Genomic DNA, 17,966 nt, shown 5'->3' with positions numbered 1-17,966 from the left:
ATTTGAAGTTCTTATTGAATTTGAAATTTATTAGGCACATATTGAATAAATACTTAAATTCGGTATACAGGCGGGGGTCCCAAAGTCAAGCGCATGTCACGGGACCCCCGGTCGATTAATACTAAGTCGAATAACAAACAAGCAGCAACACACACAAATATATTCATCAGTAATAACAATTGTAACTCTTATAGAGAAACTTGTATTTGATGGAGATGAAATAACAGACTATCAGGGCGGAGAGCATCAACAGATATGCAGAAGAAAAATAACAAACCGCTATATATAATACAAAAACGAAAACAGCGCTGTGGAAAACAGTCTAGATAGTCATTAAAAGACACGCAAAGAAATAACCAACTGAAGTTAGAATAAGTTGTCAAGCCACAACAAAAGCAAAATTTCTATCAAATAGTTAAAACCAAGAATTACATAAAGAGACAGAAACTGTTCACTCCATTTATTGGAGCAAAAGAAAAATTTTCAAACTTCATTTAAACATTGACAATGACATTGACGATGACTCAGGGATAAATTACTCCACAGAGAAATGCATGCAAAATGAGAACATCATTTTCCATAATTAGTAAGAACTTTGGGTTGCAAAAAGTTTTTTCGAGCAGCAAATCTAGTAGGGTCAGAATTCTTCAAAAAACATTTGTCAATAAAATCAAAAGAAAGTGCCACAAATCCTCTTGAATAAGGCTGTCGTAGGCTCCCCTGATATCCAGAAATGCTATCCATAGGGGCCTGCGTTCCTTTTCAGCAAGCTCTATACACTGTGTCAATGAAAACAGACTTTTCTCCAACCTCCTTTGTTTCCGGAACCCATTTTGTAGTTCCCCTAGCACCCCCTCGTTCTCCACCCAAGCCTGCAATCAGCCCTTTATAAACTGCATCACCACCATGTAAACCACAGATGCCACTGTTATGAGACGGTAGTTACTTACGTCAGCTTTGTCCCCTTTCCCTTATATATCATGTTCATTCTACTCAATCGCCATTCCGCGGGGTCTTTGCCATCCAATACCATTTTATTCACTACCTGTATTAATGTTTGCTTGAATTTTGGTCCTAGCTTCTTTATTAACATAATAGGAATACCATCTGGTCCTTTTGGTGTGCTCTAGGAACCTTCTTTTCTGCCGTTTCCCACTCTCTTTGCTCAAGTGAAGCAATTGCAGTAATCGGTCTATCCTCCTTCGATAAATTATGTGCAATATTTCTTTGTTTTTAAACGTTTTTCTGTCATCCTTGTTCCTATGTGTTCCACTGCCTCATCCCGTTCTAGCCGAATATTTTGATGTCTGACTGTAAACCTCTGCTGTAGCCGAGGCTTATATTACTCATGGAGTTCAGATGTTTCCAATATTCGTTAGCTGCTTTTCTATACTTTTTATTTACTCTTGACATCCATTGGGTCGCTTTCTTCTAATTTTCTCACTGAACAAAAAGGATGCTTCCCTTCTACACTTCATGTCTACTTGAGCTTCTGGATCACCCTTTTTTTTCGAGTAGTATTTGTGTTCCCTGGAGGCTTCTTGACGTTTCTTTATGACCTTCTTGACCTCCTCACCCGGACAACTCTTAAGTTTGCGTCTTCTTTTCTTTTTTTTGCCCGACTCGAACTTTAGCTAGCTATAGCTCAAGTGATTGAGTTCATTTTGTGTAAGTCCATTCTGTTTTATTATCCTCGGAAATTACTTTTTCGATTTGCTTGACTGCCGCTTCCAATAGACGGTGTGTGCGAAATGCGCAGCTCCGTCACCTGGCGCTCCGGGGACTAGGCCAGCCGTGTGTGTTCGGTCGAGAAAACGAAACCGCTGCCCAGCGTTGCGTTAGAACTGCTGCGCTTCGTTTGAAACGTCAAATGCCGATGCATTGATTCGTTACGGTATGCACTCTGCGAGGATGCTACGATGCGTGCGGGAACCAGCTACGTTTCAGCTTCTGGCATTTTAATTTTTGCTCTGTGGGAGCGTTTCAATATCGTCAAATGCCACGCGAGGTATCGTATATCAGCACGTCGATAGAACACGGCTTTCGCTTTCTGCGCTGATTGTTCACAAAGCTTTATATGTGATTTACGCTTAAATTAAGATATGGGTCAAGAGGGTCTCGCCCCTGTGGTCAAGAGTCCACAGGGGCGAGAAGAAATTTCGAGCTTGGAGTCTTCTCCAGTCGTAGGATTCCGTTTTACTCAGAGATCCCTAAACGTGCCAATACTTTTGATGCTTTTAGATGTTGTTGTGGAGGCGTCCGCAGCACCCCGAGGTAGCGGGCGAGCATGTGGGCGGCCTCGTTGCCGGCGAGACCGGCGTGTGCTGGGGTCCAGATTATGGTCACGCTTTCGGCGAGACTCGATTCGTTCAGAATTTTGGCGGCACGATTGCTGACTGTACACTTGCTAAAATTCCTAACCGCCGCTTTGCTATCGCTGACGATGTGTTTCACGCCTGGTCGTGCAACGGCAATGGCTATTGCAATCTCTTCCGCCTCTATCGGCGTTAGATCTCGGTTTCTTTCGATTCCTATGGTGATCCCGGTGTCCAATAGGGCGACCCCAGTTACGTCGCCTTCTTTCCCTATCGCCGCATCGGTGTATGCGACCGATCCCGGCGGGAGTTTGTCCAATTTGTTAGCCAGGTGCTTAACTCTGCCTTTCCTTCTTCCCTTCGTCGTGTGCGGGGTGCATGTTCTTTGGTATGGGCGAGAGGTTCTGATTTCCCAATCTCTGCTTTCTCTGACACTTTCGCCTTCCCCGGGCGTTGGCAGGTTTACCCAGTCAAGGATTTGTCTGCCCGCCGTCGTTCCTGCGAGTCTCTCTCTCTGGGAGATCCTTTCCACTCATTATGCAATCCCATTTTCTCTGGAATGTCGTGTTAGGTAGTCGTAGAGCGCACGTGCATCTCTTTATTATGTTGTTTATTTCCCGTTCTTCGGCCTTGTTGATATTCTGGAATGGAGTCGCGTAGCAGATTCTGCTCGTGACAAAAGCATGTACGAGTCGGAGTCTACTAGCCTCCGTGTCGCCACTCGTTCTGTTGGACGGCTTCTTAAATACTCTGGCACCGAGCTCCGCCTGGTCTTTTAATTTCTTAATCAGTATTCTGTTACTACCCCTGCTGTTGACAATTATACCTAATATTCTAACTTCATCTACTTTCGAAACTTCGTTTCCGTTTACTTTAATTTTGATATCTTCCCGCTACTGCTGGTAATTACCAGGAGCTCAGATTTTTCCGGTGAGCAGCATAGACCTACTTCCTCCGCGTGTTTGCTGTTTATATCTGCTGCCTCTTTGAGCCTTGATGTGATGTACCAGTCGTTCCCCTCGCAGATCCAGACGGTCACATCGTCCGTGTAAATGCTTACTTTTAAGTCATCGAGATGCCCAAGCTTACGGGGGAGCTCCCTCATACGATGTTAAAAACGAAGGGTGAGAGCACAGCCCCTGCGGAGTGCCTCTGTTTCCCAGCGGGGACTCCACCGATTTTAAGCCCTGAAAGCTGTGATCGCCGTCCTGTCTCGCAGGAATGATCTGATGTAGTTGTAGGTTCTTTCGCCTACTCTTAGCTCGCCTGCTCTAAGCCCGGTGGTTTTCCCTGCTTGTGGATTAGGGTGGTCAGCCCTCTTCCACTCTTGGGGTACTTGACCACTCTCCCACACTTGATGTAGATATTTGGTTAAAGCACTGATCGATTCGTCGTCCAGATTGCCGAGCATCTTGTTAGTAACGAGGTCCGGCGTGGGGGCCGATCGTCTTTTTAGGCCGTACAGCTCCGCTCTGACTTCTGCCACTCTTATGGGCGCGCAAGCTCGCTGTTAGCCGGTACTTTGTAATCTCTGTATTGCGCTGTGGCGGGGAGAGCTACGTACATGGACTTGAGCTCCTCAATGAGCTGTTTGTCCGTACCCTCAAAGTTATACCTCACCTTGACCTGTTTTATGTTGGCGGCCGTCTTGGACTCACTTGGGTCTGTCAGGAGCCTGAGCAGTTGCCAGGTCTTGGCCCCATTCATGTTGCCCTCCATCTCGTCGCTTTTGTTATCCCAACGTTGCGACTCGAGTTTCCGGGCGTATTTCTTTTTGTATTTCGACGTTGTGTCTGGCTATATCTCTCCTGAGATTCCGGTTCCACTTTTGCTTTTTGACTTTCTTCGTTAGCTTTTTTTTTCTTTTTGAACATGCCGAATAGCCTGATATCCATCTCCTCAAGGAGATCTCCACCTTTAGTTTCTTCGGTGGCTTCGTTTACGTGGGTAATTAATTGGGTGGCCCAATTTTTAATGCACTCAATATCCCCAATTTCTTCCCGTTCTCTGATCTGTCTGAATTTATCCCAATCCACTTGGGTTTCCTTCTGATACGCAGCGGGCTGAACGCTCACTTTCCTGCTTAATTCTAGCTCTAGCACGTTGTGGTCGCTACCCAGATCCTGATGCTTGTTCGTCCTCTTGACTGTGCCAGCTCTATGGCAGAGAGTGAAGTCCGGGTGTGTGTCCGCTGACGCACTGTTGCCTACCCTCATCGGGCATCTTATGTCGTTAGCGACGTAGAGGTTTGACTCATTGGTGTCTTCCAACAGCGTTTGACCCTGGTCGTGTAACGCAACTCTCGATGCCTGGCATTGAAATCGCCTGCTATTATTAGCGGGTTCTTACCTGCCAAGCTGATCGCTCTCTTAAATATCGGGCGAAACCTCGCCTGCGTGCACCTCGGGGAGCTGTGCACATTGAGTAGAAATATGCTGCCTCTGCTCTTTTTACCGGTCAGGATCTCAGCAAAGACCGTTTCGGTCTCCCTGTTGCCTACTTCGTGCAGGACGACGGCGACGTTGCTTTTGACGTACGTAACGACCTGGGTTTTACTTCCCTTCCCGCCATCGTAGCTTTTGTACCCCGAAAGCTTCCATGCGCCTCGCGTTTCCCTGCAGAGCCATTGCCAAAGGCTGTTAGGCTGCGTTCTGGCTAGCTACGCACTGTTGCAGCAGTCATCGCCTCATCGACAACGACCGGCAGTTCCATTGGCAAATCTTAGACGTTTTGGGATCCATTATGAGTCTCATATTCCGTACCCGATGCGCTGCAAAGGACTTGGAGCATCGTTTCTAGCACTCCAAATGTCGCCTTGAGTTTCTTATTCAGGTTCAATTCGAAGTCTATGATTTCATCCTTGACCAATTTTCTAAATCCCACGTGGTTTCTGGCTTGTCCAATTAAACTAGTTTTCTCTTATTTCCGTTTCGCGGGTTTAGCCTGATCGATATTCATTTCATCTGAGTCGTCACTGTCTCCGCCTCAATTACTCTCGCTTGCCCCACCGGGGCCCCGTAGGACGGGTGGCCTGAGCACCGGAGGTGCCGGTGCAGATATAGCTTTTGCCTCTTTTAACTCTTTAACTGCCTCGACTAGGGATTTGAGTGTTTCTTTAATCTCTTTCATGTCTTCTTATTTTGGTTTCTCTGCTAAGCTCGGCTTGAGTATGTTGTAGTTCGTCAAGTTCCGAGTTTTTTTTCTTTGGAGACCACGCTAGCAAAGCTAAGCGACTTACCGCCAGCGTTAGCTTCTTCCTTCGTCTTTGCTTGTCTGGCCGGCGTCTTCCCGGGCTTCGGCCAATGTTTGTCTTCCCTGTGTGGCGTTGGTTGTGGTGGCCCCCTACTCATGTTCCTGGATCTGGACTCATATCTGGTGGCGGACGCGCTAGAGTCTCTCGTACGGCCCGCTGTGTCCGCGGCGTCGCCTCTTCCTCTCGATCTGCTCCAGGTTTGCGTTGGCTTTTGCTGCTTGTTTTGAGCCAGGATGACTTCTTTATCTGCTTGTCGGACTTAAATGTGCGTGGTCCGGTACATACTTCTGCAGCGGTTGTGGCCCAGGTGGTGGCAGCCGCCGCACAGTACGCATTGCGGCTCACAATCTTGTTCGTGCCTCTCCGGTGGATTAAGCATTCAGCACCCTCGGCATCGAGTGCGGTTAGTGTCCTGGCAGACGTCCGACCGATGTCCTAGGTTGCCGCATGCGTAGCACGCATCGAATTTCTTTTTACAGAGGTTGCACTGATGCAGCAATCCGTTGAACCACACCTCTTCCGGGACTTCTTGGTCTCCGAAAATGATGTGCACGGTATTGGAGTTTTTCCCGAGCCTCCTCGCTCCAACGTAGCCAGGGTTATCTCTGAGCCCCTTCCGAATTTCCTGCTCCGTGACATCCAGCGGAACATCGTATATGACGCTCTTGCCGCCCTCCGGCATGGCCGCTTGAGCAGTTGCGTCTATCTCCACTTGCCCAATTTTTGCGGTCGTAATTTTCTCGTACCTGTTCGCTCTGCCGAGCTACGGGGTCATAATTAGTAGGGACTGGTTCTTCCGGTTGGCGATGAATCTGTCTTCCCCGTTCAGGTCGAGGCCTGCAGCCGTAATCAGGACCTGGCCTAGCTTCGGTCTCGCTTTCCTCGTCAGCTCATCCGCGCTACCGTGCGGGCGCAGGACTACGCGGAACATCTTCGATATTTTCAATCTGACCGTACCGATGGATCTCTCGGCGAGTGACCTTCCTGTCGCTCTTTTCCGCAATTTGGCGGCCTCGGTCCCTTCGCTCCCCTTGACGGATTCCTCCTCATTCGCTTCAGACGCTGCGTCGCATTACTTCACATATCTTCCTCCTTGCCGGAGGAACCATGAATTTTCTTTTAAGGCCTCGATCGCTTCCACATTTCCATCCTTACTAGTATCAGAGTTCGGCTGGCAGCTCGGATTTGCCTCGCTCTGCCAGTCCATGCCGTCCACGCTTCGAGGCTTTCCCTTCGAGGGCGGCTAGGCCGGACGCTATAAGCTCGGACGCTAGGCTTAACTTGGCGGTGTGGTTGCTCCGAACTTCAAAGTCTTGTAAAAACCAAACTGGTGGTCCCGCCTTTTAGAGAGTTGGTTCCACTTGATCCTCGGGACTTCTGAAAATGGCCTGACGTGAGATTTGACTGGGTACACCCAAAATCCACCGAAAAAGGCCATTAACAGCGGAGCTCGACGTGGCAGCGTCTTCACTCCTCGGCGCCACCTGGCGTCCTGAAGGAGGGAGTGTTACAAAGTACGGCAGTGTGCTGAAAACGTTTCCGGTTGTCTCTCAGGCCGCGGTGGCCGCGTTTCGATGTAGGCGAAACGCAAAAGGCACGGGTGTGCTGTGCGATGTCAGTGCAAGTTAAAGATCCCCAGGTGGTCGAAATTATTCCGGAGCCCTCCACTGCTGCACCATTTTCTTCCTTTCTTTTCATAGTTCCTCCTTTATCGCTTCCCCAAGCAGCACAAGTAATTGGCCCAACATTGTAACTGTATTGGCAAAGCTGGCCCTACAAAGGACCAGGATGGGACCACCCTGTTGCAATATTGGGCCGATGACCTGTGCTGCTTGGGTCCCTTACGGCGCGGTTCGGGTGTCGACCGATATATGCGAGAAAGTGCGTCATTTCCTGTCCTCAAAACGAAATTTTCATTTTCATTTTGTCTGGTTTAATTACCGTTGTAGAAAGCTCAACACCTTGCCTCGCGGCTTCAGTGTGGCGCTAGAAACTAAAACAGCGAAATCAACTCTGGCAACAGCACCGGGCTCAGCAACTGTGACGTTGAAAACCGCGGTATATGCATCGCGCACTGCAGTTCACGGAATGCATTTACGCATCTGGTCGAGGGTCTTCTGTGGTTATACTGTAATGCACGCAGGTGCTAACGTCGGTGCGCACAATAGTTTGCATAGCCACAGAAGTTCGTCCAGTCCAGCTCTTGAAATTTGCGTACTCAGCGCGAAATAGCCGCTCGCTATATCCTGACATATGAACTTTCTTGCAATTTAAACTAAAATCGCGATGGTAATCTGCGACGCTTGAAGCGATGCTTAAATGCGCGCATTAAAACGCCAACGGCAGAGTTCTACTTTCCGACACACTTCCCAGTGTCGATTCTTGCCATCATCTGAGCCACTCTTCAGCTGGAGCTGACGACTCGGGGCATGCTGGCGCTGACTAAAAGGACCTACAGTTGGTAACAGAGGAGCAGTTCAAGCAGCTGAAGCTTGGTCTTTTAGATTCCACTCATCGAGATTCATGACAGCTTCAGCGGAATCAAGAAAGCACGCATATAGAAAACGACGCACCAGCTCGACGAGCTCGACCGAACCAAGATGGCAACAGGAAGCTGGGGGCGCAGTGTTGCCAGGCCACCAAGCACTTTCACATATCGCCTATTGCTTTTTTGAGTAAAAGATCCCATCTGGTCGTTAATCTTGCCTTGGCCCTACATTGATTTCTTTCCTGAAACTCAGCTTGATAAGTGGTCACTACCTATAGACTTCTGGAGCCATGTTCATTACTCCTAGCCTATTATACATCATATGTGACATAAGTGTATAATTTATCGTCGAGTGCAAACTCCCTGCCTCATATGTCACGGGCGCTTCATACTTCTCCGTACTGTTACATACAATTAAATCACTCTTGTCACACATATCCAGCAGCATGCTCCTAGTCGAATCTGTGTGCCCATCCAGGTTCTTCTCTGTGTGCACATTTATGTCGCCCTCTCCTCCAGCCCATCAATGTCGCTCGCTATACATTCTACCCTTTCTGTGTTTTCCTCCTTTTCAGTAGCTCCTGTCCATAGGTATACAAAGCCAAGAGGTGTTTGCTTCCCTGCCATTTTCCCTTAAAGCATAAATGTTCCTTGCATTCCTACTTGACCCTTTGCCGATTCATACTCTTATGAATGAACGCCCCCAATTCCACCCCCCTTTCTGCTGCCCTCTGTTGTATTGAAATATTCCCATGCGCATATAGTCAGTACAACAGGGTGCTTGTTCCATGTCCCTATGATGTGCTTCCATTAACCCATATTCCATTAAATTATCCTGCCTTAACGGTTCTATTTCCTCTCATATCAGTCTACTCCTGCCACCTTGCATGTTAATGTACCCTTTGTATGACTTAATTTGCTACTGGCGCTTACGGCTGTTTCTCCCCCTATGGTACCTACGTTTCTTTGATCTTGGTTCCTCCCTCGGTTCCTTGTCTAGACTGGTGCCCTCATGGCTCGGAATCCCCCCAAAAAAGCTGTTGCCTAGTGACCTATCCTACAATCTACCCTCTTGCCAGTGGCACCACTGTAGTGAATGCCATCTTGTGCAAAAGGATAGGAGTAAGCCTCGTACGCGTCACTGTTAGCGTTCATTACGCCGTATCCAAGTCGTCGGCTCATTACACTAATTACGCGGTTAGTTTCAGTGACCCTCCTTTCCATACCGCTAGACCGCCTCTGAACCCCTGGGGTTGTGCATATGGCCACATGCACCATCTTAGAGGCCTTTTTAAGCCTACGCATGTCCACTTCTGTCTTTTGATGTTCTGGCTCCTCCCCTTAACACATCTTTTAGGCCAGCATGGGTAATGACTGAAGCGTGGCCTTGTGGTAGAGCACCCTCTTCGCATTCGGGAGGTACTGGGCTCGATGCCCAGTGCCGCCGGGTACAAACCGGTTTTTAATGGGTACAAGAATTCCCCCAGCCTGGTGTTCGGCTCTTCTGGTTGAGATGTTTGGAAAAAGGGTCTTGACCACAGTTGCTCTGACGGATCAGCGATAAGTTCCGCCGTCAACAACCTTAAATCCGCCTCGTGCAGTAGAAGCCTATTTGTGGCCCTTTTTTTCTCACAAAGTCGGACAGAGACCGCCGGAAAAACCGAAGTTGCCCAGGACCGCAGTGATACTCCGAATCGCTTCTGACGAAGGACCTTAGTGTTGAACTTGACGCCGGTTAGAGCGTACGAGCCTTGGGTCGAACTCTTCACTTGGGAGTGGATCACGAACCACCTTTGCAGGCGGTCTTGTTCGAAACTGGGTCTGCCCCCGAAGGGGCGCAGCGAGGTTTGCGGAGCCTCCTCCAAGCACACACACCTGAAGAAGTCGGGCGCGGGGCCGGGGGTGGCTTGTACTCATTTTTACCGGTGGGTGTCCGGCGGTGCCATGGGTTTCGAACCAACCACCTCCCGCAGCCGAAGCGGATAATGACAAGTTTTTCATCATCCATGTTGACCCCTATCACCTCCTGAGCTTAGGCCATTGCATCTACCATGCACTTCCCTGACTGGGCCTCCACGTGCGTACGCCTGTCTACGTTCGCTCTTTAAAACGCCCACCTCAACTCTCGCTACGTTCGAGTCTACGATTACCAGAAGCCTCGTGCGCTCTAACCATTCGCTTCCTGCCTGCGAAAGTTGTCCTCTGGATCGCGCTAGCTCGCCCTTCTGCTGCCGTACGCTACTGTCGCGCGTCACCGCACCCGTTTCTACCTTTTCGCCATCCCCAGTCAAAGCCTGCTGCACTGTAGGGTCGACGAACCTCCGTGTTACTGCTACCTTCTGCCCGAGGGACAGGGGTCTTCATTTGTATCACGCTGTCCTCGTCCACCACCTAACCGTGCACCGAACCGGGGTGGCCTACCGGCCGCGACTTGAGCGCCTTCACCTGCTCTTCTAGCTGGGCGCGCTTTTCCAGATCTTCTTCCAGCTCGCCCCCACTTTTCTCTAAAAGGTCGGCCTTAACCTCTCCCTCTGAGGCGACTCGGCGACCTGAGTTTCTAGCTTAATCCATTCCACTCGCTCCACCTTCATGTCCCCATTTGATTTCCTTAATGCTAGATGCATGTCCATTCCCCTTCCATCGTCCGAACGGCCTCCTCAAATCGCTTACATAACCTTCACGCGAAGCTAACCTCCTCTGCCTCGGCTATACTCCCGAAATCCGTCTCGTCCTAATAGTGCCAACGCTTGCAGTCCTCTCACTCCACTAGCACCCCGTCCACCCTGGCTTTCCTAGCTTGTCGACCCACAGTTCGGTCGACCACGTGACGTAAAAGCCCGCCAAAATGCCGAAACAGAGCACTACGGCACACACTATTCTGCTACCTCCGCTAGCCTTCCTACCTCTACCATGGTTTAAAACTACCGTCCCTACAGCATGTAAAAAAACACACTTCATGAATTCAACCAATAATGCCAAAAGCACTCTGCTTCGGACGAAGTCACTGTAGCTAGAGGTGCTGTATATGCTAACTCTAACTGTAGATGCAAAAAAGCGCACTCCTCCGACGGTGTGACAAGCCAAAAGCGTGTACGACTCCGGCGCCAACTCAAAGCTAGCGGCGGCACTCTATGCACCCGGTTACGGCGTTGGCGACGGGCGCCGTTAAACCCAGGAACGAGCGCTTAAGAGCTCTAAAAAGAGCTGATGTCGATGTTTTGGAGGAAAACACCACAAGTTGCGTAAGGCCAACTTTGTACTATTGGCTGAAAATGTTTACGGAAAGTATGCTCTCTTAAAATTAATATAGTAAGTCGCCTCGTATTGGTACCAGCAGATGTAGCATGCTCGTCGCTTTATAGTATCAGAAACTGTAGACGCTGACCTGATGCAACTGCGCCGAAACAATTAACTTCCCCACGCCAGCATCCCAGAAACTTCTGCTGCCGGTAGTACTCCACTTTGAGCTGGTTGTGACAGTGGGAAGGCGCGTGCAGAGCTCCGAGAGGAAGTGGGCCTGACCGTGGAGCGGCTCCAGACGCGCGTCAAGTCCGTGGAGGTGTCTGTGAGCACGCCGCGCAGCGAGGATCAGGAGATGGCGCTGGGCCAGGTTGAGCAGTACGTCACCGACCTGGTGCTGCGCATGGCCTCGGACCCCAAGGGAGTGCGGGCGCTGTGCAAGACGTACCTGAGCGCGTGTTCCACGGACGCGGCGGGCCCCATCGACCACAAGTTCCAGGCCGCCATCCTAGGCTGCACGGCCGACGACCAGAAGAAGACGCGCCGCCGCCTCGAGGCCATCCTGGCTACGCTGCCTCCGCGCCGCTGCTGACGGTGAGCTGTTCCACTCTTGTGAGAACGCGCATGCAAAGTAGAGCGCAACGCAAGGCAACCACACCTGAGAGGGGAGGGTCACCGAGTGATGCAGGCAAGGGGTTGCCAAGCGGTGCGCCCGTCACGGATTGGCACGTAGTTTTGATGGGATAGCATTAAAAGCATCACCGGAGAAAGAATCCCGAGGCGTCCGGCGTCGTCTGTCATAAAATTCGCTGATTGGTCGACGAGGTGTATGACGTCACGAGACAACGTGACGTGGTCGAGTTTGCAGGGCCGCTGGCAGTTGGCAAGTGCGCTGGTCACGTGGCTTGGCCGAGCACGCTGGCGGACTCTACGTCAGTTGGCAGGTGTGCTTAGGTGTCGTAGACAGCTCGGTGTATCACGTTGGAACTGAGCCGGAATCAACGCAGCGTAGGCTACCCTAGTGGACCATGGAAGTGAGGTCGCTGCAGATGGAGTATCGGCGGCTGCTCGGCGTGTGCGGCGATAAGCAGCGCCGGAGGACGAGAAGCAGGCCGAGGGGACTTCATACTTTAACGCTACTGCATGCTTAACACGTAATGGTGTTTCCTAGGTTATTTTTTGTCGTTCATTCCGCGTGTTCCTACTGGCACGTTGTGTGTGAGTGGAGCGAAGGATGCCCAACAGTTGCTGTGTACTTGGCTGCTGTTCCGGGTACAGGGGAACACATGAAAGGTGTTCTCCTTGCCTGGTGGCACCGAACGGCGCGAAAAGTGGCCACAGGCCACACTGCAGCAAGAAACTTGTCATTTTACATTCGACTTTCCGCGTGTCCGTGTCTGTGAAAAACGCTTCGACGTTAACATTCGAGTCGGTAAATAGATTTAAAAAGAGGAAAGAGGCTCTATAGACCACACTCCCCCACTGCGGGGCAGGGATCGGACCCTGCTGTCATTGAGATCCGCGAGATACCGAAGCCCTAGGCGCACGTGGCAGCAAGGTTAATCGACGGCCTCTCAGTGAGTCTGCAATGAGTATTTCCAGCGGTCAACAGCAAAAAGAAGACGCAAAAAAGGTCTGCCAGAGCCATTAGCTGACCGTGTGCACGAGCCTGTCCGGCACATCTGCTATTTCAAGTGGTGTTGCGAACAAAATATTTATGTGGCAGGGCTGCGCACAATCCAGTGCTCACCTGTTCTGCATAAAGCAAGCCAACTTTTTCTGCACACGCCAGGCGCCCAAGCAGTTCACAACACAGCGTTTAACGCAAGGGACAATTAGGTTAAAGAAGCTGATAAGAAAATGGCAGCTGCAAGACAACGTTGGGCTGCCGGTATATAAACGCGACAGGAAACATTTTATTCTGTCCTTAAAAAGGTCCCAATAATTCATAATAAAGTGTATAATAACCTGGTAGTCACATTCAAGCAAAGTAAACGCGGTGAGAAAGACTGCGCCCAACTGTATATATTGCATCTTGAGTATGTCCAATTACCGCCGCGTACTAAAATACATATGACTTATTCGAATCTGACAGACACGTGACTTCGATCTGTAGTTTGCAGAAATGGTTGTGGTACCATTTATGAGGAGAAGAATATTAGTGGCCACCTACATGGCCAAATCAAACAGTACAAGCCACTGCAGGTCAGCTGTAAATATTTTTTTCAATATCCCGCATAAAGCCGCATGTACAGTCTTTATCGAATGCATACAGCCCAAGGGGCCTGGTTCTGAGCCCTGCAGCCCGGCTCCTCTTGCATACTCAGGGACCCTAATCTCACAAAGGCGGGAGGAACTTAAGTCTTCAACCCTCCCAAGCCTAGGACTGTCAAATGTGCTTAAAGAGCCCCACTATGTATACACGGCTTGCAAACCGTGCAGCAGGGCTGTTTGTTTTGGCAAAGACTGTACCTTTGCCTACGCGATGGACAGAATGTAGAGTGTGGTCGCAATGGCTTGCGTTACTGCGTTAATACAGTCTATTGTAGCTTTTGGACCTGCGCTCACTTCACATGTTGGGGAAAAGTGTATCTGCCAATTCACGGTTTCATTCGCAGCACTCCTTAAATGCGTCATCGTATGTGTGCGTCTTCTTTTCTTAGCGTTGCGTCTGACGTTGCAGTGTAGTTACTGCCTGTACCACTGCTGCGAATTGCTTGGTCGTTGCGGCGTGCACAAATGAACCACACTCGCCCAACCTCATTGCCGTGCAACGCTACTTCTTTTATACTTTTTGATGCGCGAAAAAAAACTGACAAAAATAAAACATGTGTACGCAGGAGGATGCGTTGGCTTGTTTTAGAGCGGAAGCTATAGGCAACGGGCATTCGCCAGGAGCCGCCGCGATCGCTTAGCAGCCAGCGCCACCTGGTGAGATGAGATGAGAGTTGTGCAGGATCGCTCCGGCGCAGCCGGCTCAGCAGATTGAGAAACCTAGCGTGAAACCGAGCGTGTTTCTAAAGCACCGCACGGCCTAGCGGGCCAAATTTGGAGCTTTTTTTTTTTCGTGGAAGAAATTTAAACAATTCTTGCGCTTTCTTGATTTGTCTCTACATCACGTGAAGGAGCTGGTGTAGTCAGGCGCTTCTGAGATCAGAGCGAAATAAGTGCACACCACCGACGACCAACGCACCGCTTTACTTCCTCATAATAAACGCTTTTATCTTGCGTGCCTGCAGATTTCGGTCTCCAAACTGCTTCAGCAAAGACGCACAACGGACTAATACGGTAACGCGTGGCCGTTGCTAGCCTTTGCTGTGCGGTCGTATAGGTACCATAGTTAGCGTATGTACTGTATGAGAGCGCTTAAACTCTGCTGCCGAAACCAAAATACTCCCGGTGTCCGGCGGCTGTAGTGCGGGAAGCAAAAAAATAAAAAAGGCGAGCATGGTGCAGCTGTCGTGCTGTGCGCTCAAAACGCGAAGTTTCGACCACGAATCAGCCGAGCATGAGCTTTGGGGTTTTCTGAGGGTAGCAACCGGTACTGAAAGGAATCTGTTCTTGGCCCGGACATAAGGAGGGCAGCAGTGAATGAAGGGAGTAATTAATAATGAATATCCGACTCAGACGAAAAGATTCCGAGTGATCAAATAGTTGGTGTCAGTTCAAACTAGTTGACCCCAGCTGGACAAAACTGCCTTAAACCCATTTGACAACTTGGGATATGTTCACCTTAGACCAGACAGGTGACATATCTTTGCAACGAGTTGTACCGATCAGTAGCGAGATAACAATCCTCTTTCAAGCAAGACGAAAGAAACCGTTCTGGCATGATGAGAAATCCCCAAAGCTGTTGCTGTCTTCATAATTTTGCAGCGCGGCCATACTGTCGCAGTGATTCATGTTTACCGCTTCATGCTTGTGTACCGTTGTTTTTCGAAATCATCGTATAATGGTTGCACAAGACACAAAAGTTCAACAGAGCTATGAGAATTTGTGCTCAGAACAAATTACTTCCGAAGAAAATGTTCCCCCTGAAAAATTTGCGCTAATATACATCGATCCCCTAGCCAGAGTTCAGTGCCGCTTTTAGAGCAGTGCCGAGCGGCAGTTAGCTGGGTGGGTCTCATTTGGTGTCGCACCGCCAACAAAAAGCTTGCCGCTTATTCTCGACTAACGTGGGGGGAACCAATATCAATTATTCTTGCATGCAATTTGCACTCATAGTTTAATTATCCGGCAACCGACAAACGCTACTGTGGGTGTTGCAACGTTTGCAGAGGGAAAAGCTCATTCGAGGAACTGGAGCTGTGAAACTCTCTTTCTGGTGAAATATTGCTTGTGCAAGCCTGTACAATAGAAAACCATGCGACATTTCAGTAGTTTACGTTTAAAACCAGCAGTCTTGGGAAACCGAGAACACAGCAGGACCCGCCGCCGCCTTCGGATTGCAGTCTTATAGGAGCCGGCGCGGCGGCCAGTTTATCCTGCAGCAGTTGGGCTCCTCGCCGTGAGTTGCGCCCCCGTCGGCGCTTGAACATGTACATGGAAAAGCACGAACAGTCTCTCATAGCAAAAGGGCGAAGAGATGCCGGGATAATGAAACATACGGCACTGTGGGGGTACAACAGGTATTAAGTCCTCAGAGGTATTTGGAAAGGAATAATGGTGCCGGGGCTTACTTTCGGGAATGCGGTTCTATGCTAAAGGGCTGCAGTTCAGTCGCGATTAGAAGTAAATCAGAGAACTGTTGGAAGATTAGCACTAGGCGCCCACGGGGAAACCACAAACGAGGCAGTGCAGGTGGATATGGGCTGGACATCGTTAGAAGCACGGGAAGCTCAGAGTAAAGTACTATACGAAGAACGCCTGAGGAAATTGGATGATAACAGGTGGCCAGCTAAGGTATTTAAATACCTGTACAGAAAGAGCGTTGACACACAGTGGCGGAAACGAACTAGAAAGCTGGCCAGTAAGTATGCCAAAGACGAGGAAGGAGAAAGAAAGAGCATTAAACGACAGGTTAAAAACGTCGAAGGTAAAAATTGGATAGATTCAATGGAAAAGAAGCATAGTGTAGAACTATATCGATGCTGGAAAAGGCAGTTCAGGAAGGAAACATTTTATGATAAATCAAGAGGCAGTGCCCTCCTCTTTGAAGCTAGGTCAGGGTGTCTTAGAACGCGCAGCTACAGAAAAAAATTTAACGAAGATGACACATGTGCTGTGTGTGGTAAATCTGAAGAAACAATAGAACACCTCATCCTAAAATGCGATGGTATCCATCCCGATGTCGATGCAGGCACAGTCAATCTTCTTTAGGCCTTAGGGTTTAGAGATAACAATAGTCATGTAAATAAATCTGCGGCGGAAATTAGCAAAAAGCGATTGGAGAATTGGTGGCACAAAAGCAGAGAGGTGACATAAGGTTTAAAGTGTAGGAAGACGTTTTTTTAAAGGAAATGGCGAATTGTATTAACAACTTACAGCAGAGTAAACAAAAATAAAGGAAAAAAACTGAGCATAGTGGCAACAACCAGTGCCCCGTTTCAAAGGGGACGCTCCTACCTTTCATCCATCCATCCATCCATCCATCCATCCATCCATCCATCCATCCATCCATCCATCCATCCATCCATCCATCCATCCATCCATCCATCCATCCATCCATCCATCCATCCATCCATCCATCCATCCATCCATCCATCCATCCATCCATCCATCCATCCATCCATCCATCCATCCATCCATCCATCCATCCATCCATCCATCCATCCATCCATCCATCCATCCATCCATCCATCCATCCATCCATCCATCCATCCATCCATCCATCCATCCATCCATCCATCCATCCATCCATCCATCCATCCATCCATCCATCCATCCATCCATCCATCCATCCGAGCAGAATTATAGTGAACTAGAATCACTATAACCAGAGTCCATAGCCGTTCTCCGGCGTGGCCGTCTTCCGCCGACTGGTGCGCCGTGGTGCGGGCGTTTCTCGGGGACTTCGGGCCTTCCGCAGCTCCGGGGCCGCGCCTGTGTGTAGCCCCGTTTTACTGCGTTTCAGGAACTATAAAAACATTGCCTAGCATACTTCCACAGCGCGGTTGTTATCAAAGAAGGATTAACGTTATTAAAGGGATAAAATTGATGCGTTAATCATGACATTTAGTTTGGCATTCCGGTTAACTGTGCCCGCGCTTAGCAAGCGCATATATCGCCACCGTCTTGGCGCTAGTAAAGTTTCTTCACTTGGTCCTTTTCTTGTACCAGGGGTGCGCCGTCCGAGACGGTTTCGTGAAGGGAAGGCTAGCCACACCTGAGGTGCTCCGTCGGTGACTGCGGGAGTTAACGAGTTAACACCATACGACGTTTAATCCGTTATGAAAGGTCTCCAGGACAGCTGTGCAAGTGGGTACGGTGAAATAGCAGCTCGGCCAGTAAAAGCAGTAGCCAACATTCTAAGCTTACATCTTTCGCACATCTGTAACCGCATCATGCGGGATGGCTTATTTCCTGACAAAATGAAAATTGCCCGCGTGTCGGGAACTACCGTCCTATATCCATACCTCGGTGTTTTCAAAGATAGCGAAGCATGCAATCAACAATAAACTGAGCAGTTTTTTATTATTCAGCAAGGGCGTCATCAAACCCCAGCAAT

General features: G+C 49.4%; 1 protein-coding gene across 1 annotated transcript in view; it reads left to right on the top strand.

Moving 5' to 3' along the window:
• LOC144106970 (BAG family molecular chaperone regulator 2) overlaps nucleotides 1–17,966 on the top strand; it is a 78,752-nt gene that overhangs the window by 8,711 nt on the left and 52,075 nt on the right. Inside the window, exon 2 of the mRNA XM_077639935.1 lies at nucleotides 11,554–11,890. Within this exon, the coding sequence (XP_077496061.1) occupies nucleotides 11,554–11,888 (335 nt within the window). The 3' untranslated portion in view covers nucleotides 11,889–11,890. The remainder of the gene's footprint in view (nucleotides 1–11,553; nucleotides 11,891–17,966) is intronic.

Source organism: Amblyomma americanum, chromosome 10 (genome assembly GCF_052857255.1).
Source record: "Amblyomma americanum isolate KBUSLIRL-KWMA chromosome 10, ASM5285725v1, whole genome shotgun sequence".
Lineage (NCBI taxonomy): Eukaryota > Metazoa > Arthropoda > Arachnida > Ixodida > Ixodidae > Amblyomma > Amblyomma americanum.
This window is presented reverse-complemented; position numbering and strand designations above follow the sequence as displayed.